Source organism: Nothoprocta perdicaria, unplaced genomic scaffold, assembly GCF_003342845.1.
Source record: "Nothoprocta perdicaria isolate Ctin4 unplaced genomic scaffold, notPer1 scaffold_6, whole genome shotgun sequence".
Classification (NCBI taxonomy): domain Eukaryota; kingdom Metazoa; phylum Chordata; class Aves; order Tinamiformes; family Tinamidae; genus Nothoprocta; species Nothoprocta perdicaria.
The window spans coordinates 1,310,615-1,335,974 of record NW_020455865.1 but is presented as its reverse complement, the minus strand read 5'-3'; the positions used below and the strand labels follow the sequence as shown (position 1 = coordinate 1,335,974).

Here is a 25,360-nt window from a genome sequence, read left to right as displayed (position 1 = left end):
ATTGTTGGAAATGCCGAAGTTTATACAGTCCCTTACCAGGAAGCAGAATTCCAGATGCCAAACACTCCATCACTCGTCGTAATGCTTCCCCAGCGCCCAAAGGTCTATTACAAGTACCTATAGATTTTTCACATATAAGCTCGAGTGGCTAGAAGACATTAAAGTAGGATTAGTATGGATACAAGGGTAACTAAAGCTGCAGTTAAATACAGAAGGATACAGGGAATGATATTCACAACAGCTTATTTAGTTTTAATTCACTACAGGTCAGATAGTCAGCCCAGAGGACAGTTCAGGGCACTAAGACTTGCTCCCTGCTCTGTCACCTTTGGGGAAATTCAGCTGTTCTCCAGTAACTATACAGGCAGTCTACATGGAGAAGCCTTCTGAAGCCAGGTTATGTGAATACTCTCCTCCTACCAAAGGGAGGTCAGCTCTACTTGAGGGAAAGTGCTGCCTTCGTTGATTTCTGAAAYGGTCCTCATATTCTGAGCACTTGGCCTTCCCCAGGTCTGCTAAAACACAGCACTGTGCTCTGGTAGACCAGCATAGCCACGGTAGTAGGATAATTTCTAAAATCCCAATTCAGAAGCAACAAGTGGGATTGTACTAGAAAACTGTAAGGATTCACAAGGYCCCACAGCCTGTGTCTCTTCCCATGGTACCTATACATCTCATGGACTGACTGAACGTGCCCAGTCTCTTTCCTTCCTGCAAGCAGTTCTCTGACCATGTAAGAGCTAGTGGGGAGGAGAAGGAAAGGGGGAGTTGGAGAGCAGGGTCTCAAGTGCTCTGCTCGCCCTACTCCCGGCACTGCTGCAGCCTGCAGGTGATCTGGGATGTCCGACCCAGCTGCCTCCAACTCTTGCTGTACTTACCCATCCTTTGAGTGGTGCCCATGTGGGGACTCTGTTGCACAAATCCCGGAGAATACGAAGGACAATTACACATGATTTTAGTCCATTTGCCCTGGCCTAAAACAAACAAAATGGTTCCAGTACACCTGCAAAAGCCTAGCCTTCAATTTTAAATGCAGAGTCCATGGATAGATTGTTTTCTTTTAGGAACTACTTAGTACTTAATTGCTTCATGCAAAATAAGGACAGTTATATAAAGTAAGATACTTCATTTTATAGAAGGACATATAGAGAAGGAAGCCAAATGTCAAGTTTATGCATGTAGCCTCATGACAACTCTAGACCAGTTGGCTCTCTACCTATCAAGCTTTTCCTGGTACAGTATTAACACTGAATGTGGAATTCTAGACCTCTGYTCTATTAGGGACTAAATCAGAAGTTAAAGAGGCATTAAAATTAAAAGTGTCTCAAATTAAACCTCATAAGGCTACAGTAACAACAAGGTAAGAACAAATAGCCAACCTGAAACCATTTGGCGTGCCGCAGAGACGCCAAGGCCTCCAGGCATTTCTGCCTGTCCAATAAGTCCGGAGGATCTTTCATCGCAACATTATCTACTGGTAAAAATGGGATAAAGAGAGACAGATACAATTTGACCAAGGGGTTTCTGTCACAATACATAAAGAGTGGCAGCATCTCAATGAGATAATAAGACTCCCAGAATTTAAGTGCACAGTGTTATTTAATTTAAACAAGCCATTAAAGGTAGTAAATGTGCACATGTGCAACAGAAGCAAAGTCATTCAATCCATGTAAAATAATAGTAACAATAAAAAAGATGGCCACTGCTACAGACAATCTGGGATCTTATTAAAAATGCAGAACACATTTCAGGGCAGAAAGTAGTTATATAGCACTTTTTTCTCTCCTTTTCCTTCTTTGTGACTTTATTCCAAGTGCATAAAAATGGCACAGAAATTCAAAATGTTTCAAAAAAGGGAAGATGTTATTGAGGAGGGGAAAAAATAAATAGAAGTTATTTTGTCACAATTGCTGATAATTCAATAGAAAATCTTTGAATGTATGTGAAATAATTATTCTTGAACAGTATTAACCAATATACCACATCAAAGTAAAATATAAAAAGTGCCAATAAGCAGTTTTTCAATTTGATTAACCTTTTATAGAACCAGAACATCCGAAAGAAGAAAATAAGCTTGGGATCTTCCAGATCATTACCATACTTGTGATGTAGATCCCTCTTGTAAAAATCTGCTCTTCCCAACAAAAATCGGTTAAAAATTCAAAGAAGGATTTGAGAGACAAGACACAGATGTCTTCTGTTGAGGTTTACACTTTTTTCCCTCCCTTTTTTTTAAAAAAAAAAAAACAAAAAAACACTTTGTTTTGTTTTTTATCCAGCATGCAACAAACTGCTTTTAACAACCACACCTGCTTCTACATTGAGGATATTACACAACAGTCCTCTCTTCCATGACCTTTTTTCTTACTGGGGCGACTGGGAGAAGGAAGAGAATCAGGACAAGTGATTAGCATCTCTGGAAACTACAGACATGACAGATTTTTCCAATCTGCAGGATCAGATTTACAGTATTTTAGGTTTGAGCCRGCATAAATATAGAGGAATTAAATGAATCAGTGGTTGAACTAAAAGCTTGAGAAAGTTATTCTCTTTATTTCAAAATAAATAATTTGGAAAAAATAGTCATTTCATTGTTCATAATGGGCAGTTCTAGAGACATCTATAAAGATCTGACTGCAATATAATAACCAGTCAAAACTGGAAATTATGCCAGATAAGCAAAATCCACCACCTAGCAAGACACTCAAAATATGCCGGACAAGTAGGGAGAAAAAAAAAAAAAGTGTGATCATTTTGTATAAATATACAATTTATTAGTAACATCACAAAGTATGTTTTCATAGATCACTTTGGATAGTATTGGTTGTAAATATAACTGCATCTTTAATAATAAAGTTGCTTCACCCCCTATGCTGTTTGATAGGAAGGTTATTCTGGTAAAAGCACGTTATGTTACAGTGGATAAAAGAGCTCAGACAAAAAAAAAAAAAAAAAAAAAAAAAGAACAGTGTAAAATTGAACAGAAAAGGGCATCTTGCCTGTCAGTTCATAGCTGCAGTTTGCGCCTGCTGGTTCTGCTGTCAGCAGAGGACTTCAGTGCTATAAGCTTATTTTCTGACCCTGATGAGCTTCACAGCAGATATTTGCATTGTTTCTTACTGCCCTTATAACAGTATTACAACACTGAAATTAATCTCATCTCTTCCYTGTTCTCCAGATAAAAGCTTCAAAATCTTAAGATACTGGATCTCTATTAGCACAAAAGTTCATTTTGGAACAGAAGATTGTTCTTAAGTTTTCTTTGCAATTTCTTTGTAATTTCATTATTTTCAGGATTAATATTGTGTGGAACATAAGTTTTAAATGTATATCTAAGAAGTTCCGCTAGAAAACTTTTATTGTGGACAATATAAACATCTGCTTAAAGCCCATGTGTTATATAAAATAACTACTGTCAATGAATGATCCGAATCTTATTTTAAAACGTTAGAAATGGCCAAGGTGACTGATTGCAAAACCATTCATTTCTAGCAATGAATCTGAATTGTCAAATCTTTAAGGACTTTATTGAGTATTATGTAAGACTTGGCTAAAGTATGTTGCAGCTGTCTAGCCTTTAAGTTACTAAATCCAACCAAATATGCATCAGCTGTTGTGCAGGTGAATGAGAAGGCTTTTCTGCTCCCATTAGATTTATTTTTTCAATTTTCAAAAGGGTAAAATCCTACTTTTGCAGTAGGATTAAGGCTATTTCCAAAGGTTTAAATTATGGATCTCTTGGAGATTTCTGTCAATTGCAAACTCAGTACAAGCGTCCTGAGCAGCCTTGGTAGATATTGCAGTCAGCCAACTTCTGGGTGCAAGATTCTATTAAAGATGAAGAGAATAGGCAGTGAGGAGGGCGAGCAGCTTGCAGCAGACTCCCTTTCGACATCTCCAGTAGAATGGCATGTTTCTTCATGCTCTGCCAGTCAGGAAAGTGAGACTCAATCAAAATTTTCAAATGATTGCAAAGCTTTCTTTCTTTTTCTTTTTTTCTTCTTTTTTCTTTTTTGAAAGGGCAATGATATATCAAGGACTTTTATTTAATTCAGAGGTAAAAAGAAAGCCCTGACAGTACTTCAGACTGCAATATAGAACAAATCCTCAAGTAATTCCCTCCCCCTTGCTGTATTTATTCTCTCCATAGAGCGGCCGCCAGCTCCATGCGTAGGGAGCAGGGCACAGGAGGAGGGTCTCTCGGCAGAGACACGGTAAGAGACACGGCAGCGGCGCCAGAGGCGCCTGGCACCTCTGCGGCAGCGTGGCCGCCTCTGCCCAGCGAGGGCTGCTTGGGCAGTGGTTGCCCAGTTAGAATGTGGTTAATTTCAGCACTACTTTTATAATTCAACTTGCTTATTATTACATCTTCTTGCTGTTACTGTACTCAGTAACAACTGATTTGCAAGCTTGTGGTCTGCAAAGTCCAATTTATACTGGATGTTACGAGTAAAAATGTTTCCTAAATTTAAATTTTTAGCTGATACAGAATGCAGATATTTTAGATGTTTCACCTCTCAACTCCACATGAAACAGCAGAGCTTTTTGKGTAGCCATTTGTGAGAAACAGCGAAATGCACACACACACTCACACACCCACACACTGGCCCACTATTTATTTTTGCTAATAGGTAGCAAAAACAAATAGGACAAACACGACATTTTAAACATAAGCACTTTTCCAAAAAGGTGAGGACTGAAGAGAAATCCAGGAATGTTTTTCAGTACATTCTGACATCAGGGCATGAAGGTACACACAGCATTCCTACAGAACAGATGGAGCACTGGTAACCAAGCCCTGACCTGGCTGCTTGGGTTAGAGGGCAGATTAGTGCCTACCCCCCCGGAAACCTTGGTCAGTTTCGGGCAGTGCGGCTGGGGCCGTGCCAGCCCCTGCCCCGGCCCATCTTACRAGTAAGATGAAAGCGAGCTGAAAAGCATCTCAAATTCCTCGATTCAAAAGAATGTATAAAAGAACTGAAAATAGTTTTTAAAACTGCACAGAAAATGCACTTTTCTGGGGGGAGGTGGGGAGTATAAAAAGAATGGCAGTACTTTCTGTGGAGATCGAGGGATTGCTGAACACCTTCTCTGATTATTTTCCATTGATAATAGATATATAGATAGATATCTTATAATCTTTAAGACAAAGTGACTTACAAAATAGTGGAAAAGATTACACAAAACAGTAATTTCACCCTAAAAATAAAAATTTAATTATTTAGTGGCATATATATAGTACTTCACATACCTTTGAAAAGGCACATGATAAATTTTGTTGTTCACTTATAATCAAAGGCATTTAAACTCTATGCAAAAACTCTAGGCTTTTAAAACAAGTTCCATTACCCTATCAACTCTCCTCTGCAGCTTCCCACAAGAGAAGGCCTAACAGCTGTCTTGAGAGCACTAGTAAAGGCATTTAAGAAAAAAAAAGTGCAAAATTTGCAGAATTTAAAGGTAATGAAAACTATGAACTGAACATCCATTTTAAATGTAGGGAAGCATAAAAATCAAAATCTTATTCAGTTTGTATGAAGAACTCATGGAGTCCAAAGCTTTTATGGCTACTGCCAATATTTTTTTTTTCCTAGTTTTTCTTTTAATTACAAGAAAATACTTGGAGCCTTTACACAAAAATTCATCCCCATATGGAATTTTTCCCAGATACTTTTTCCATAAAATTTCTCTGCACTTGGTGCTCTCTCACAAACACATATCAGCTGCAATAAAAACAGGCGTGATCTCAGYATCTTATGGAAAGCCTAAGAGCAACTGAAGTAACATGCAATTTGTTTTCAATGCTCTTGCAAAAGAGYGCAATTACTAATTTGAGAATATGCAGATATTGCAGATAGAGTATCTATGCCATTCATTGTTCTGTAAGAATTTTCTGCTTCCAACTGCTGCCAAAGTGTTACATTTCTTTTGAAATCAGATACTTTCTGCCCTTGCCTCAAACCGAAATGAGAGAAACTGACCAACATTTCTGCTGTATAGGGGTTTCAGGGAGAGGGGAGTAAGCAAAGGACTGTGGCAAGTCTAGAAATGGGAAAGAGCAACAGGGAGTTCCCTAGCCCAGGCGGGCCCAGCTGCCTCAGTTGTCATGACAGAGATTGGCCAGTTGGTCAAAGGTCTGACATCATCCAGTGGCAAAGTGTCCAGGGAGAGGTTTGGGAAGCAGAAGCAGAAATTACTGACAAAATTTTTAAAATAAAAGAAAATATGGCTACATTTGCTCTTCTCAATTTTCTCCTTGTTTCCAGCCTCATTGCTAATAAGAATCAACATTTCTTTAAGAGGGCCATGTTGCTATATTGGATGTCATCACAGTTAGGGAGAAAAAATAGAAAGAAACTAAGTTATAATTTTCTAAATCTATTTTGTACTAAGGATATAAAGTAAAATGTTTAATTCAGAAGCAGAAGTTGTGTTACAGCACTGTAACTTCAATTCTATCCTGGTCAGGAGATTCTTAAAACTAGAAACATACCAATATATGTATCAATATATAATGTATCAATAACTAATAAAAACTTGAGGGCCAGAAGGACACACTTGCAAGCTTTGCAGGAGAGTTATTTTGTGTAAAAAGAGAAACAATTTTAGGAGCTTGTCAAGATACTACAAACCAATCCCACTTGACTGACTCAATTTGATAGCAAGACTGTGCAGCGCTAGGGTGCTCAAGGATTAACTAGCAAGTCTGAAAAAGCAGAATTCAGATCTAATTGTACGTCAAAGTTAACGCTAACAGTACTGCTTGCAAATGAAAATTAAGCATATTTACTTGAAGATTAAACGACTGTTGTCCATTTAAGGCATAGTGTAACATATTGTGGCAACAGCCAATCTACTTAGCACATGTTACACAATTAAAAACCTGCTTCCTAACTAACCCTGTGCTGCACAGTCAGAGCATTTGGATAGAACAGTCTTAAGAAGTYAAAACTACGTGTACCTCCTTCCTTCTTCTCAGCTTCATCTCGAATGAGAGGAGATGTAAGTATCACCTTCAGTGTTAGCTTGGGCTCCTTTGTGTTACGGATAATAATAGCTGCCTCATTTACATGTTCCTCCACAAGATACTTCTCTTCTGTAAGTTTCTGAAAGTCACCAAGAAAGATTTCAAGAATCTCCCAATCAACTGTGAAACTGCAGAATCTCTTTAAAGACAACAGTTCTTGCACTAAGGGGAGGCCTACAAGCCTTGGCAATAACAAATATAGCCTTGTCCTTTTCCACTTCTTTCCTTCAGACAGTCTCCMCGTAGGATCCTACCTACTGTCCATTGAATTTGCTGCAATCTTAAAGTCTTTTAATTAGGTCCATTCTACYGTTTTCACTCATTTCTTTGAAGCATACATTATCTTTTCTTATCACTTCCAACCCTTTTCATCTCATATGTCACTACAAGCAAGTCAATTTTTTCTTTACTACTTGATACATCAGCATCACTTTCAGCTACGGACAGCACCTGCAGATGGGGCCCGTTATCTCACTCAAAGCCCTTTATGCAAATGAATGAATAGTGAGAACAAACAGCTGTCAGAAATGGCAAAACATATACCGTCCATGGGGAAATAAACACCRAGGCAGAAAAAAAAATATATATGGAGTGAAGCAGATCAAATTGTATCACTTAGTTTGGAGAGAGTATTTTGGGGGTATATTTTCTAGGCAATAATGTGTCAGTAGTCCAGAATCCGGACTGTTAACTCAGGCTCAGAATTGTCAAAAAGTTATTATTCATAGCTGCTTTAAAGATATGAATATTTGTTGTATGTAGCTACCTARCAGATACTACCATTAGAACCAAATACCCACAGATAAAAAGAATGATGAGGTCATGATTATCATGACCTAAAATGTGCCCACCTAGACTAGCTGATCTTACTTCAGATCAAGGCAGATCTTAGGCTTCTGGAAAAGCCTAAGTCAAACTGGAGGAAAATAAACAAAAAGAAATATAGATTAAAAACGTGTTCATACTTGAGCAGGAATGATTCCTAGAATTGTAAATTTAACCCATATTAGAGGTGTGACCAGAAACAAAAGTTATCTGGGTTAGTTACTAAGTGAAGCTTAGCTGCAGCACTGGAAAACATCACAAATGGCGACTGGGCACTCTTGGGAATAAGATGCTTAATTTTGTGAACAGCTACTTTGGCCATAATGCATCAAAAATTTCATACAGACTAGATGTCCTAGACTAAAAGTATAACCTTTAAACTATACCACCTGTATTTTTCCTGGAATTAATTAATTTTGGCCYTTACTCCAATACCTTGCAGTGCTATCAGCTATTGGTACAGGACTACCCTAAAGTAACTCACCTGAATTTGAACTGGGAGATTGTCTTTGACTATATATAACAAGGTCTTTGTGGGCTTTTCTTTGCACATGAGAACCAGTTCCAAATCCATATCATCTTTTATCAGCAAGCCCTTTGCAACCAAGCCAATTCTCATAACACCACATAACGTCCGACCACCTTGATCCCTGCAAATGAAACAATTCTGAATAATTAAACTGGTATTTTTGTGCATGGGAAATACTAGTATTATCCTGTCACAGTGAGGGGCCATAAACTGATGGGAGTGATTACACTGCTAAAGATGTGCATTGCTAATTAGAAATGAAAAGCATAGACTCCTGTCAGATGGATCTTGGAAAGTTTTAGCTATAAAATTTAAGATTTTACTGTTCTCAGCACTCCATTCTTTCTCACCCATCCTCTTGGCTGGAAGTTACCACATGCATCGGGGGGCTGAATGCACGTGCACAAACACACACACACACACGCACACACACACACACACACACACTCATTCCATGAGCTATCGCAATTCCCAGTGAAGCAGACCAGCCAGAACTGCTCATGCATGTGGTCCTTGCTAAGATGCCCAGCTGTGAATTGGGGGCAGGCAATGGAAACAAATGCACTTTTCATTGTCCTGCTACAACACAGTGGGAAACAAGCACATATTTGCCAAAGCAAAATCTACCTGTGAATATAGCTTTGAATTTTCCTGTTAATCTGTATCCAAGGTTTGCCCAAAAGTAATATAGCCAGCAATGTCTCATAGTTCATTTAATATTAGCTAAAGATGGATCCAAGACTTCTTGGATTCTCAAGACTGAGACTCTTGGTAGGTGCACTGTGGCAGCAGTTTCTTGCTTTAAGGGGAAGATGCGTTGGCAGCAGTGTCAGCACAGCTTCCAACATCACACTGCCGCCTGCATTAGCACTGCCAGCAGGTCTAATGGATAGGTGTGTTAGAAAGAACACAGTGGAACGCAAAAATTGTATGAATCGCATGTTAGTAATACTTATTAAAGTCAAGATCTGACAACCAGCACATGCTCAAAAGAGGCTGGTGAGAAAGGGCAAAGATCTGTGCACCAGCAAGCTCAGACACTAACGCTGAACACCCCGTATCAGGTCAGGGCCAGTTTCTCTAACACCCAGGACAGATCCAGCCTCCAGTGCCTCCCTTCTAGCCTACCCCTTTCAATAGAGAAGGAACATATACCTTCTCCATCCCTTTATGGGCAGCAAGCAACGCTTATTAGTTCGTCCATGCTGCAATCCTACTATATATCAACAAAAACATTTTAAACCCATGATGGTGGGGGAGGAGGGGAGAAGAGGCACAAACTCAAAAAACTGTCTTCTGACAAGAACAAGGAAACGGAAATCAGGTCTTTCAGTTACAACTTACCTGAATTGGAGAAGCTGATTATCCAGAAAGCACTGAGAAGTCAGAAGTACTCCAAGTTTTATACCAAGAAACCTAAATAAARGAGCTAGTTCTGGCTGCTCCCTAAACTACTGGGGTTGTGCTACAGCAACAAAATCTGCCACCTATCAGGAAGCAGATTAGGATATACTGCAACAACTGTTTTACTCGAGACAGAATTACATAATGCATGGTAATGGATCGCAGACAAGATAGATTGTTGCATAAACAAGTTTATGAATCTTTTTGTGCTTATTAAATTGAAAGAGCCCCTAAGCTACTCAACGGTGAATTTCAATATGTTATTGGGAAATACACTCACTTAAAGTTACTAAAAAGTTTGTCTGCTAAGTGCAACGTCCTAACAACATTAAATTAAATAATGAATSAGAGAATTTTTTTGCCCACACTGGGTTTATTACTATTCCCCTTATCCTATGTACATTTACTATTTAATGCACCTTATGTGCTCTCTTCTCAAGAGCTCCAGACGTATCCACTTCTTCCCAAGCATATGCATGTGCAAGCGAATCAAAGAACACTATAATTCTTAGGTAAAGGAAAGGACAGTTCAGGGCAGTACAGAAGCACATCGTGAGRCTCAAGTCACTCACTTGGCATTGCTTTCTGCAGCTTCCTCCTTCACTTCCACATCAGCCTCATTTTTTGTAGACTTGTTCTTTTCATCCATCCAGTCAGAGACATGCTTAAGAGCACATTCTACTGTTGATACCATGTTCTGAACAGCTTCAAGTTCCTCTGGAGATGGATAAATGGTTGAATGTTTCACCATGACATGGCGGTCATCATTAGCAAAAGATCGGATAGATCTCTGTTATGAAAGAGGAAACAGTGGGAAAGGGGAAAAAAAAAACAACCAAAACCCAAAGTTATTGGATTGGACCAACTGAAGAACTTTGTTTGAATAGAAATCCTCCCCGACAGACACAGGAAAGTGCTTTACGACAACCACTGCTTAAAATCATAGATTTTTTTTTTTAACCTTGTGTTAAAAACAAGCAAAAAGGTGTGGCACAGAACCAGCATTAAACTGATAGAATTTGGCATCTAACAGGAGGTACTATAAATCCTACTCAGCTCACACTTAAAATTCCTCCACTGGCTGGTAATAGGAACAGGCACACCTGGAGCACAGCTCCTGTTGATGTCTCCTTTAGGATGAAATGAACTGTGCCTACACCTGCACGTGACTGCAGAAGTCTAGACAACTAGAGCAGATTAGCTGCTACAGACTTCTGAAGATTAAGCAAGCTGAATTCCGTTCTTTGTCTGGCGTGTCCACTGGAGGTGCRGGTTGTGACACTGTACACACTAGCCACAAATCAGTGGAAAACTTTTAGTCTTTAGATAAACTTCTCTATGCCCTTATATAGTTACAGCAAATACAAAATAGCATTCTGGATAGTGACCAGTTTGCAAAGACTAGAAAGGCATTTCTGCATCTTGTCTTTCAGTACTCCCTCACTGCCTTCTTCTTTACTTCCCTCCTGTCATAATTTTTCTTTTGTTTTACCGCCTTGTTGCTTTCCATTCCTTTTCCCCATTCTTTTTTCATTACTTTACCCTTGTTTATTTTTTAAAAAATACTTAAGGGGAGCAGTAGCTGGCTAAGTGTAAGGATAGAGCGCTGAAAAAGGGGACCAAAACACTGAGTTTCATTCCAAACTTTGCCACTAGACTGTGGATAACTCCTTCCACTTTCTTGTGCCTTCGTGACTTCCTTCATCCTTTAACAAGCTTGTTTATTTACTCTAGGTTCTCAAAGCCAGTGAGAAAACATCTAGGCCCTGATATTGCCTTAAGTACCTAAATACCATGGAGATACAAGTAGTGATTACTGAAAGGACAGGGGCTTCCCTAGCCTGGTATACCTGAAGAAATTAAGGAGATCAGGAATTGCAGTATTTTTTGTTGACTTGTCTCAACCTTCTGACAGTTGGATAGCTCAGAGGATCAGTTGTAAAGACAAAATCCAGGGCCCTTATTCCAGAAGGTAACCTCATTTCAAGGTAGAGAAATTTAGAACAGAAGTATCCTAGGGTGAAAACAGACTGGGGAAAGCAGGTGGAAAGGAGGGCAGACAAGGAGAAAGGGGAGGAGATTCCCATTTTGAAAATGGGAGTGACATAAGTGCATATTGTCTATTCTGGAAATGTTAAGAGCAGATGTCTCTCCTTGGTTTATGCTAGAGACAATGGCAACCCATTTTAGAATAAGACAAATAAATAGCCATTTCCTTATGGTTTGGGTGCTGCTGCAGATGAAGTCAGAGGCAATACATATTACCAGAAGAATACCAGCAAACTGTACAGGGATTTGCAAAAAGCATGAATGAAAATGAAGATAAATTGGTGGTAAAGAAAGACTGAGATAATTTTGTGGAAAATGAAAGAGTTGGAAGGGATTAGTAAAAGACAGTTTGTAGTGAGACTCAAACGTCTGAGCAATATGGCTGAGCGAGATAAACCTGACTGGTTAGGTGACTTGTGCTCGAAGCTTGTGATTTGCTACCCTGTTCAGATGAGACCTATCTAATCTAAGGAGTGACTTGGACCAGCTGCTCTTCCAGGACACACCTCTGTCAGGAAGATCTCTAAATATTTTTCTCTGGACACATGTGGACAACTGCTGACAGTCTACTGAAATTTGGAATCATCAAGCAAATCTCTGTTCCTCCTGAATGTTAAACAGCATAAGCAGCTTTCATTTTTCCTGTTCCACAGGCTTGTACACAGTCTCAGAGACAAGAAGGACTTCTAACTTGATTCCTTGCTAAAGAATAGCAATAACATTTAGAGSATATTCTATATGTTTAAACTGCTCTCCACTGCTATTTTCAGAAATTGGACAAGTTTATTTCCCTTCTGTGAACATATCTTCAGTATCGTGCCATTGTAGCTCTTCACATAAATTCAGGTCTCAAATATTCCCAATTTGTGATCAATACTAGGTAGATAAAACTGCCTTAATCAAATATACTTGGTGTATATAGTTTACATGCACATTTATCTCTGTTTAACAAAGGGTGCACAGAACCACATCCAATCAGCTTTTCACACAGACATACACAAATCTGAGTAACCAACATCTACTTTTGTGAGAAGTGTGTGAAGAGGAATATCAGCATTCGGTTATGCTATCTACAGTTCAAGGTCACCCATGCTATTTGCTACAGCGTRTTAATGCCAGTTTTATTAGAAAACTTTATAAGCATCCCCTTCATTCATATTTAATAATTCATGTAATGCAGACTCATSAGACTCAAGTCTCTGGTTTAAAAAGACTGACAGTATATCAAACCTCACTTGCTTTGCTCAGAGCATGCAGCACCATCTCTAATTCACTGCAAGGTCAGAAAATCCCTTTACTATTGTTTTACCGTGCCCCATGCAAGCCTGGCAGCAGTGAATCTTTTTAATGATTCCCTATGAAAGTAGACAGATACCTACCATGGTTTGTTAGTGTTTCAGGTCTCTCTCCCTCCCTTTCTCCTTTTCTCTCCTCCTTGGTGTCTTTGCTAGGCACTGCTTTGCCTGACAGAACCTCTTCATAAGCCTCTCAGTCCCTTGACGGCTCAGGAGTTCATACAGCCAAAGATGCTCTGGGAGTGACTTTCTGTAATTCACCTTTTTTTTAAAAAACAAAAAACAAAAAACAAAAAACAAACAAACAAAAAAAAAAAGGTTCAATGCAGCACATTTAGCCAATACACCAAATCAAGCCCTCAGGCTTCAAGATGCAGAGGAACTCACTGCACCACTTACTCCTGAACAAAAACCAGATGTCACTACAGAAAGCAACTTTTTTTTTTTTCAGTATGCCCACATGTACGTAACTACTTTCTCTATGCCCACATGTACGTAACTACTTTCTCATACCACTTGTCTCAGCATGATTTGTCAGCCAATTGACAACCCGAACCTCTGACACCAAATGACTAGAAATCCAAAGCATTAAATATGCTTCACATGCAACTAGCTGGGGAAGTCATCTCTATTTTTAACTGACAGTGCTCATTAGGAATCAAATACACTATACTTAATTATCAGCTGGAATCCCCAGGGCAAACCTGCATCCTGAATGTGTCAAATACTGCACAATAAGAACCAAGACTTCACGTGGCAACAACTATAAGCTGATATTTAAAAATACAGAGAAGCCTTCTTGCATTAAACTAGGAAACAAAGTGCAGCAGAAAGAAGTGCAAATAAATGCTCAGGGAGGCAACAGAAGAGCAGAAAGATGGAAGGGGTAACCTGAGAGCAAGAAGAAACTCACCGCACACCACAACACCCAAGCCCTTGCAGAAAACTCTGCCTGAAACTCCTCCTGAGAAATGTTTTTCTTTCAACGCACACACTGCTGTATCAGCTTTTCAGTGACATTTTGCAGCAGTTGGAAACCCAGTCAGTGAATTTCTGCAGACTAACACATACACTTAAATGTTTTGCTTTCCTCCAACATGTCAGTCCTGCTTCCCCAACAATACATTGTGAATTGTCTATCAAAGAATCCTGACATTGTTAGAGATTAAAAGCATGTTCAGCAACAGCACAGATAGGAGAGGTGACTTGAAAGCTGAGCAGGCACTTTAACCTCAGGGGTGCGATGGAATAATTAAAATGCTGCATCCCAGAGAGATTTGAACATGAGATTTTTATAATACTGTGGTGCTTTTGAGTCAGCGGATGGCAAGCTAGAGAGACTACACATGCTTTCAGACCATCTATCTATTTTGAATCAGCTGTCTCTTCAAACTGTATCCCAGATCTCTCCATATACTTGTTCTTCCTGCGACTCCTACATTTCACATTTTCAGTCTGCTATCTTCTCTCATAATTGTAACTTGGCAGTTGCATCCCAGGCACAGAGCAGGATGCCGGAACGGGTTGCTGAGCTCAGCAAACGGCCCTTGCTTTTAAGTGAGGCTGCAAGCTTCCATGAGAAGCAGAGCTGCACAAAGGTAGTTAATAGACCGATTCTACCTGCACTTTTCCCTGTGGTCAATGACTGAGGTCTGGTCATATGCAACGGGACTGTGAAGGGACTTTCATTATAATAAAAATGTTAACTGAARTAACTCAGAAAGAAAACAAAATCCTGAGAGTTCAAGCTGGCATAATTCCTTTCAAATTACTACCATACTAAGAATATATCACAAAAATACGTATAGGAATGAAAACCTAATATAGGTCAGATTTTGAGAGAAAATAAAAAAAAACACACTAGACAGAAGGGAGTTTGTCACAAAAAATGTAAATACAATACAGAGGACAAAGTATATTTGACAACACGAAGAATTTAATCAAGAAAAACTAAAATTCAGATCTGCTGCAGCCATATGGACTAAGGCAGCAGAACACAGCACCAAACACATCAAGATGCATTATGTGAAGTGAGCAGCAGTCCTGTAAATCCAGCAGCCTCTTTTGCTACTGAGTTATAAGTGGGATACTTGCCCCTACGTCCTTGCTGAAAAACAACCCATTGCCTGGCTAAGAAACACAGCAGTAAAATGCATGGTTGTCTTATGCAGGGCCTGCCACTTGCACCCACATCAAAATTTTGAAGAAAAGCTACCAGCACTAACAAGTCCATTGGTCATGTTGAGAAAGTCACTTTACCTCTGTGCCACATGTAAACTGTAAATACTGTCTCCAAAGCAGATCGCAGAGGAGCTGAGGAGATTCTGGAAAGTAATTTTAATTTACTGGGAACTTGACACATTAGATGTGTTATTAAAACACTGTGACAGTCTAACAATGTTTCCATTAAACATCTCATCCTTCACAGAGGAAGTTTATGCTTTGGCAAAAGACAAACAAGGAAAAGAATTTCAGATCAGGTCTTTGTAGTAGGGTTTATTCCTGCATCTGTCAGATGTATTCCCAAGAGACAGATATTTAAATAGCCAGAAGTAATGAATATGCTTAGCTAGCTTTGCGTCCTTGTGAACAGAAAAGTGAAAAGCAGGAGAAACAAGAACTAACACTCTCTATGTACTGTAACAGCCAAAAAAAGGAGCTATATAGATTTATAGAACGGAGACACAAACTACCCGATACCCCTGGGCCCTAATGCCATCCAGCAGGAAGCCATACCTTGCACACACACAGCTGGTACAACAGCAAGAGAAGCAGGGTCACAGGTCACTGTGTCTAGCCCTCTAAATCCTCACTTAATGAACTGCAGTTTAGGCACCAGGCCAGACCAAATAAAAGACCATGAAAATTGTTTTGAAYGCTGCATCAGGAAGGCACATGCCAGCAGTATTAGCTGAAACGTTAAAAACAACCTCCACCCATCTAATCTGCCCATGAGAACTACAGTTTCTAGCATACACWACCCTAAGATTACCCAAAGTTACGTTAACAGAGCAGGAAGAGCAAGAGGGACAACTAAGGTTGCTAGTAGCATTAAAGAGCAAATAGCAGACCAAGGTGCACCAGACATAGCAGCAGAAAAGAACTGCAGTTTATACAGACTGGATGAGAAAGTTTTGGATTTATATTTTTTTTTATATCTGTTTTTTAAAAATATTGTCAAGTCAAAATAAGAAGCTTACAACTTTAAATTGCAAGTTTATTTTAACTACTGCTTTGCATTCAGGCAACAGGTAATTTTAKGTCACACCATATAAAATGCTGCTGAAAATATGTTGTTTTTCTGCAATATAATTTTATTGCTGGCCTTTTGCCAAACATGTTTCTGGCAGCATCTACCACAGTTGGAAAAATGTGTATCTGGGTCAGAAAAGACAAGTCGCTTTTCAGAACAACTCAATACATTTGGCAGAGATGCTGATATTATAATTGAACTCTTTCAGCAACTCTTTTTATGATGTACCCAGACACCAAACAAAACAAGATCTGCAATGTTGATTAGTGTCAAAATAGCTGACAGAGAAATAGCAAAATACTTTTAACACAAGGAAAAGCTATCAACAAATCCAGGGAAACAGTTTAAGAAATATAATTCACAAGGATTCAGTGAGGAGCATGGAGAAGAAAAAGCTACAAATGAAGACYGACCTTCTACCTGTACAGATGTTTACTGTATTAAATGCATACTCCTTGCTGTATGCTGAACTGAACTTTGGTTCCCTAATTCTTCACCACTATACAGAGCAAAATCCTTGCCACCAGAATCATATAAGCATTCTGCACAGGAATGCAACGGCAACACTGCRATTCATCTTTAATAAACCTCAGGCTGCTTCCCGCATTGCGCTCAGCATTCCTTTTCACCTGGAGATGGTATATTYGTAGTCATATTTTACTAGTTGCATTGGATTTAGCCTTTAGAAACTTGTATTTTTGCAGCCAAATGCATAATAACAGAGTAATAACTAATAACTAGAGTAAAGGTACTACCTCTGCCAAATTCCTATACTTTATATATAATAATTGAGTCCAGTATTGCCCCTACTTTTTCAGTTTCCATGATATTTTGAAAAAAAAAAAAAAAGTAAGTAGCTAAATCTCATTTCCCTCAACCCACATAAAACAAGGCCTTACACCAACCTGGGGAAAAGTCTCAATGTAAAAACCTCTTAAATCTGCACATTTAACATACACAGTGCATAAATAAATCAGCTTGTCTTATGAAAGACTGCATGCTGCAACTGCCAAACATTACACTCCTTAGTAGAGTTTCACACAGCCCTGATTATATGCAAGAACCATGTGCCTCAATTAAGATGCCAGAAACTATATTTTAAAGACTCCAATAAGGAAAATCCCCACAGTGAAAATTATTTTTCTCAACTTTTGCAGATAGGTTTCCCAGTTCAGCTCACCTACAAGATATCCCACAGAAAATAACATTCCTGTGTACATTTCCTGGACATCAGTGAAATATCTCACTGTGAAAGCATCAAACTCAAAACTGGCAGCTGACACTTWAATAACAAGCTGATAAATGAGCATTTTAGTGGACCTCCTGTTTAACCAATGAGAAACATGCAAAACAGAACTCAGTGTAAAACTAAGCACTACAGAAACAACAACAACAAAAAAAACAAACAAAAAAAACCCAGCAGCAACAACTTGGCAGGTGTCTTGTCTCATTATGATCCTCAAAAATCATAGATTAGATAGTACATAAAATAGTAAGTAGTACATAAATAATTAATGGAAAGATATATAGTTTGTCTTGTGACTAGACAGAAACCACCACTAGATTCTGAATGCATCTGAAATATTAAGCTAACTTCTAACTCCCAGCAACCTAAAACAGTCATTCCTGCTTTTCTGGTTAAACCACAAAGGAAACCTGAAGCACTTAAGAGTACACACCTGTACTCTTCACCTTTGTGAAGCAGTCAAAATTCACCAGCAACATCCAAATGATCTGAAATCCTTAACACAGCTACAGCATTTACAGTGAAAAAAAATAACTAAATAAGCAAAAAGGATCTTATTACAATTAAATGACACTTACTATCCACAATAACATTTTGCCTGACAGAGAAGTCTTAAGGAAAATGCTGGATCTATGAAATCACATTCTTCAAAACAGAATCACAGTTCTATATCCTCAACCACGCAGCGCAGCTCAGTGCCATGCTGGGCTTCTTACTGCCAAGTGTGGGTATTTGCATCCCAACACTTAAGTCTTTATATACCTTCAAATATCTAGGAACTTGCCGTTTCCATATCATTTCTGTCCATTTCCCTACCTGTGAGGCTTTCTTTGCTCCAGAAGCATAGTGGGAAGCAGCCACAATATTGAAGAGATTAAGAACAAGGACATTCCTTCCCTAGCAACCTTCAAGATACCTCAAATAGCTGCAATGTCCCAATTTCTTTGCTGCTATGATTCATATGCCACAGACTGCAGGTTGACCTAAACTGCAGTCTACCAACTACCTACATATGACACATCATCAGGATGGGGAAGGTCCTACCAGGAGATCCTCGGCCCCCCAGGATAATAATCTTTCTACAGGACTGCCCAGACAAAGGCATGCTACTATATGGCACAAAGGCTAAATGCTGCTTTTACAGGTTTACGCTTTCCATCAGTCTACCGGGTGATATGGTACTAGACGTTAACAAATAACATGCAAACAAAATTCCTCAAACTTACCATACAAGAAAGACTTTTTTTTGTCTAAAATAACACTTATCTTCAGATCATCCAAAAAATGCCTTTCAGATGATGTCAGATTTCAGTAGYGATTATATTCTAATTTTATTTCAACCTATTTTTAATTAATCAAAAGAATACTCTTGTGCTTTTAGTAAATGAAAACATGCACTTTTCCCTCAAAGAGGATACAATTTATTCCAAATGATGAACTTTCAGTCTTACTGAAAAAAATGACAAATGGATTATATCAGATGAATCTAATATCTGACATATTTTACTCCTCCCCTAAAAAAGCAACCCAAGTCCCAGATGAAAAGCTTAATCAATTAGGATCCTTAGCTTACAGTCTCTCTAGGTACCAATTAGCATGTAGCCTCATTGCCACAGAACATCATTAGAGCTAAATACTCAGTGCACTCTCCGAAGAACTACTTTTGCCACCCACCACTGTATTAGAAAAGATTTAAAGAATTCCCATATAAGAGATACAGGCCTTATTCTTTCAACGTATGAACTAATTCTCCTCCTGGAAGGGTAATTCCATTAAGAACCACACAGACACTGTGCACGTGTGTTTCTCTCTGAAGTACCATGTCCTAGTTGCTGCAGCTGTGTGCATTACCATTTCCTTYACAGCAGAAGCACAGCCAGGGCAATATATCTACAAACTCACCTGCGCATACAGTTAGCTTAGAATACAGCYTCTCTAATTAGCAAGACTGCATAAGATGCTAAGCAGTTCTGCATTAACTTGCCATTTGCATCCCTCCGCTGAGCTAGCAGCAGCTTGTGCTGCAGGTCAGCTGAAGCTGGCACGGCTAGCAGACAAACCCCTTTTCRTTGCTAAATGTAATCGGTGTTAGGAGCTGTTTCCTGAAGCCAAATTCCACCAAAATCCAAGAAGCCTTCAAGCACCAAGGATGCTAATCGCCAGTTTCTTATTGTAGGAAATACATAGAGCTGTGAGTTTTTACAAAACCTTTATTTTAGTAATGTTCAATATTACCAATCATATCAATTCTTAGAATGGTAAAACCACTCAATAGCAAAACATACATGCTCTGCTAGCTGTCTCCCGTTCTCCCTAGTAAGGTAATACATTTCTCAGCTATCACTAAGATGCAAGAGAAAAGTAACATGCATGCTATAGCTCTGTGCTGTAAATAAAAGGTTTTTTTTTTTTTTTTCCTGCAAATAATACACCAGTGCAGATTTGGGATTGACATTTTATGATGTTTAAATGAAGTTGAAATTTCAAAGTATTACAATATATATATTTTTTAATGCTATTGTTGCAACTGAAGACCTATGGACCCTTAATAGAAAAAGTTAAGCAAACGTTTCTCTTGATGCTCCTGAAGAAGTTGGTATTTTTAATACTGCTAAACACTGGCTACTGTGCACTTTGCCTTTCAGTTAGTTTAAACATTCATGAGCCTTCACTTACGTTTCACTTAAATGCATTTCTGAATGTCAGTCTTGCTGTCTCAGTGACTTTTTATTTATTTATTTTAAGAGGCAGATAAGATTTTAAGGGGTTTGGAAGAAGAGACCACTACATTGTGCAAGGATTGTGCAAAGAGCTGTCATGCTCTTAGCCAGTACCCATCCTCCACAAGACATGAAGATGTTTTAGTTCCATTATGACTACTGAACACAATATTATTTCATTTTTATTAYTTCCTGTATAGCCAGATACTTTGACAAAGAATATCTTGTCAAAGACTCTAGGTTAACAAAGCTTCTCTAAGATTCGGAAAGCTTTGGGTTGGGTATAGTGAACCCTCCTCATCTTCCGAGCATCCTCCGGACGAGTGCTCACTGTCCTACAGACAACGCTGGCTTGAGGCTCTTAGAAGTTGTGTGCACAGAATAAATTTATTCAGACACGTTTTACTCTGAGCAAACAGGAAACTAAGCTTTAGAATAACAATGAATTAAGTCTAGACATTAATCACAGAAACAGTCACTCAAAGGCATGTAAATAAACAGTAAGAAACCATAATCAAGATGACTTCTACTATCCTAACCTAAACACAGATACTGCAACACACACAACCTAGATAACGTCAGTTTAGGCTAAGGTTACATGATCATTGACAGGTATGTGAATTTTCAAATTATTTTCATTATTCTTAATGACCTAAAAAAGAGGAGATAAAGCATTAATAAAGCCATAGAATGGAAGGCATTGCCTATGGAGGTGATGGTTGTGGGCAGATGCAAAAAGCTGTTTGTGTAATTTGAAATTAAAAGTAAAAGCTAAAATCCTGTTTCTGGGAACAAACCTCTGAGGGAGTACCGCCTGAAAACACAGAAAACACGTCAGCATCCTGAAGAAAGTAGAGACCAAAGTTTCTATATGTCTTTAAAAAACATTGACAGAGATGACAGAAAAACAAGTCTGCCTGTATGAATACATCTGTACCAAAACACATGCTTGGGTCTTCGAAAAGAGAACCTGGAGATCCAGAATCACATTAATTCTTATTTGCATTTTAGTACCATGCCATCAAGAATTTTCTCAGCCACTCAGCAGCAAGCCATTACTTTCCAGCAACTTTATGAAAGCTTTAGAGATATGTACTTCTACTTTCAAAAATCTCATTCTTTCCACTGTCTGCTTTCCAAAGTAAAAATATGCTTTGCTCCCCAAGAACAACCTTTTCCAAGGAGAYGACTTCACAACATAAGGTAATCATAAAAAGTTGGCTTTTCTGCCTGTTTGCATTCACTCAGGTAATGCAGGAATAGTAAAGCTCTTCACTAAAAATCAGGATTGCCTTTTATTCTTCCCCTGTATTCTCCTTCACATTCGTGTCCTTCATTTTTAGCTTCTTGATTCAGCTCCTTTCCTCCTCTCTTTTTCTTGCCATCTCTCATTCATATCCAACCCAGTTATTTTCAGTGTTTCTCTATTATTCTGCCTTGTCTCAGTCTATTGTCTCTCAGATTATAAGTCTGAAGCTCAGTATCTCAACAGATAATGCCACACAAGTGTCTGAAAGGGAAACACTGCAACTATGAGCCTAGGATTCTTCAGAAACAGAAGCCTCCTCTTTTTGAAGTACTCGCTGTTACAGTTCTGCAGATACAGCCCATACCATCCCATGGGCCCAGAGGAGCAGAATCCTGTCTACTCGCGGTAGCTTCTGCACGGCTCCCAGTCTCCCTGCTTTAGCACATCTGCAAGAACCTTTCAGGATCTTTCAAGATCTTTCAAAAACAGCATTCAAAGGCAAWGCATCAATAACTGAAAGTAGGTCAAGTTCTAATGCTTTTAATCTAGCTTCTTCCACAGTTGCAATAAGATTCAACTCCAAAAGGATTAGTAACTTTTTTGTTAATGAGAAGCAGAACCTCTGGATACTTAAAGTACATAATGTTTGTGTATTGAAGTGTCACCTACTTCTGCTGTTCTATGAGCTGTTCTGTGCACTTTGGATGTCACTTTCATTGTGGAAACAAAAATCACTATCTTTGGAAATTCTACACGYAAATGCAAAAGAGCATTCAGAAGCCCTCTAGAACCATTTTTAAAAGATAGACAACTTTAATTAATTCCTCAAAAGCAGCAAATAATGAGTTGTTTTTTCCAAAAGGCTTTTCTTGAAGAGAAATATAAAGGAAATTATTAAACTTAGCTAACATTTTTTCATTTAGAGTTTTTCTCTGAAGCATTTTCAGCTCATAAGCTACTGGACAAGGAAGGGGATGCCAGAACCACCAGAATAGAATCTTAACAGAAGAAAAAATAGTTCCTAGAATTCAAAGGACAAATACTAACAGACAGTTCCATGTTTTACTGAGACAAAAATCTGCTAGTTAAATTTAGAATGATGATTTCTGCAGGCATTCAAATGTTTGCTTTTAAATTTTTTAGAAACAGCAAATTATAACTTGGCATGTTGCAAACTGACCCAGCATGAGTGTTCTGTAATCCAAATCATATTGTGTCCTATTACTCTGCAAAACTGTTAGACAAAAAGTCATGTCTTTCAACACATGATTTCAGACAAATGGCAGAGACATTTCTCTTATCTCTATGCTGAGAACAAAAGTACAGTGATTTATCTTTTTGGAATATTATAATGAAAATTAAAAGCTAGTACAGGAATCAAAATTATCTCCATTGCAGGATCAGCATATTTTTCTTAATAAGACTATTTATGTAACTACATTAACTCCCGGGCCGACTCRTTTTCGAAGCGGTTGTGGTAGGTACTTCCACTTCACTATGAGCAGAATATATGACATTTCTAGACTCTCTGATGTCACTCAAATATTGCATCGMGATATTTAACAAAGCATGCAAGTGTCACTAGTCTGTTATACAGAAGCAACTGGCACAGAAGCACTGCCTCTGCACCACTCAAAAGGTTTCTTGCAGTACCATGAACATTAAGTTGAATGGTTTCACTCAGAGATTACAAACCAAGGAAATCAACTCCTCCATCTGCCGGTAAACAGACAGTACTGCTCTAGGCTCCATCGCTAACCTCTGGCACATCACAGCTCTCTGGTTGGACTTAATAGCAGCTGCTAGAACATACTACGTCGTAACGTCTAGTTTGATTACAGCATCRAACTTCAGAGTGTTTTTATAGAGAGCAAAAAACCATCATCTAAACAAAGCTACTCGCATCCAAGAATTTTGCAATACTTCAAAAACATTACACCCTTAATCCCTGAGGTAGATGCTGGTTTTACATGGCTGCACTAAGAAAAGACCTTTGTCTCTTCCCTCCCACCCCAAATATATTCTTTCTGTACAAGAATGAGAACAGGAGGCTTTCACCACCTCATGACGAACGGAAGAGATTTGCTTTCTCAATAGCAGTAGCTATAGGCACTTTCTTTCTGTCACTCCAACATCAGTGATGTTCTGTCTACCCACTTCTGTAGGTGAACACTATAGAGTCCTTTTACAGTACAAAGGTTGCCAGTTTTCTGATCTGTTCCAAGTTTCTGAACTCTAAAGAAAATCTACTATTTTTCATGCACCCATGCTATCCAATTACTATCCCATATCCCAAAACAAATGTAGCACAAACACAAAAAACTGTCGAGGAGATATTCTAAACATTAACACAGGAGGAGCAGACATGGAAACAGCAAAGAAGGAAAGACAGGGAAARAACAGCAAATCCCAGTACTCCTCAGCCAAAACAACAAAAAAAGAATCTTCTATGCSTTGTGCATGCGAGTTGCTACTGTGTGTGATGGGGGTAAAGGGCACTTTTTGAAACAAGTTGCACCTGCTTAAACTGGCAGTAAAACCAGTGAGCTGTTGAGATTCAGTAGTGCCCAGCGCAAACAAAAAGCAACTCTATTCTTCTGGCAAGAGAAAACTCCTTCATTGTGAACACCACACACAGATCAAACATTTATGAATGGGGGGCCGGGGAGGGGAGCAGGAAGAAACTAGCTGAGGGGTTTATATGAAAATAAAGATTTCAGTGGAACATTTATTATTTTCTTTCACAYTGCAATTTATATCCTGTGCCCAGATGAGCTCTCCTCAAGCAATTCTTAGGAAGGAGAACTGTAAGGAAGACTTCTATTCCAACAGCTTCTACAGCAACGGCGAAGCATTACTATAAGGATGTTAAAACACTGCACCGACTACAAAAAAAATCAACAGAAGAGTACTGAAGGAACTTTTGACACATTCACCTGGACTTTATCTATCTATAGGTAACCTGCTGATCCCGATCAGTTTACCTTAACTCTGTATCTGCCTGTTTCTYTATGCACTGTTTGGAAACCTCCTCATCCTTGATACTTGATACAAGCAGTGTGCTTGTTTTGCTCCAAAGTGTCATGGAACTCCGTGGAGCCATCACAAGATGTTCTGTGGACGTGCTGTCACAGCATGACTGACATGAGCCTTTAGAGAAAGGCCAGCTGCACCTCTGTGTGCTGCTGCTGCGGCTCCTGAGCRTGGAATGCTGTTAGACACCGACACTGTCCTCACACTGCATCGCTGAGAGCACAAGTGGAAGCTTCTCAGCGGGAAGCCAAGCGGAAGCATGCCACTCTCCAGCTACAGAAAAAGCAGATGCATTTGAAACAGAAAGCTCTTCTAATGCTAAAGTGGAAACCATATAAAGGAGAATAGAATATCACATTTATGCATTTGATATACTTTTCAACTAAGAACTGTAATTTACTGCCTACTGTCTAAGGMTGGCCATATCTCATTTCCCTCTTAAGGATTTGCTTTAGTAAKTCACAGTAGCTCAACAGTTGTAGCTTTATCAGTGGCTGATTACGAATAGTCTTTTAAAAAGTTTTTCCCTTGGCTCTGCAGTCTTTGTTTTATGCTGAAACTTGGCACGAAGCTCAGGCTCCTGACCCACAGCAAGAAGTTAAACAACACAATTTGCTCATTAATTTCTGAAAGGGGCAGGAAGCCTCAGATCCTTCTGGTGAAAGAGGGGAACAGCACTATATATAGCTGAACTTCAAAATCATTCAGAAAGGCTGCATAATCAAGACAT

The 25,360-nt window shown here is 38.9% G+C and overlaps 1 protein-coding gene across 4 annotated transcripts in view; it reads right to left on the bottom strand.

The window, feature by feature from the left end:
- The window catches only part of STRBP (spermatid perinuclear RNA binding protein), a 43,674-nt gene that overhangs the window by 11,766 nt on the left and 6,548 nt on the right, over window positions 1–25,360 (bottom strand). For 3 of the 4 annotated variants that reach the window (XM_026049268.1, XM_026049267.1, XM_026049269.1), the window contains 7 exons: window positions 13,214–13,390; window positions 10,358–10,575; window positions 8,337–8,502; window positions 6,962–7,106; window positions 1,380–1,474; window positions 879–974; window positions 37–148 (listed from right to left, as the gene is read on the bottom strand). In XM_026049268.1, coding sequence (XP_025905053.1) covers window positions 37–148; window positions 879–974; window positions 1,380–1,474; window positions 6,962–7,106; window positions 8,337–8,502; window positions 10,358–10,575; window positions 13,214–13,216 — 835 coding nt within the window. In that variant the 5' untranslated portion in view covers window positions 13,217–13,390. The remainder of the gene's footprint in view (window positions 1–36; window positions 149–878; window positions 975–1,379; window positions 1,475–6,961; window positions 7,107–8,336; window positions 8,503–10,357; window positions 10,576–13,213; window positions 13,391–25,360) is intronic. The other variant, XM_026049270.1, reaches the window with a different exon arrangement.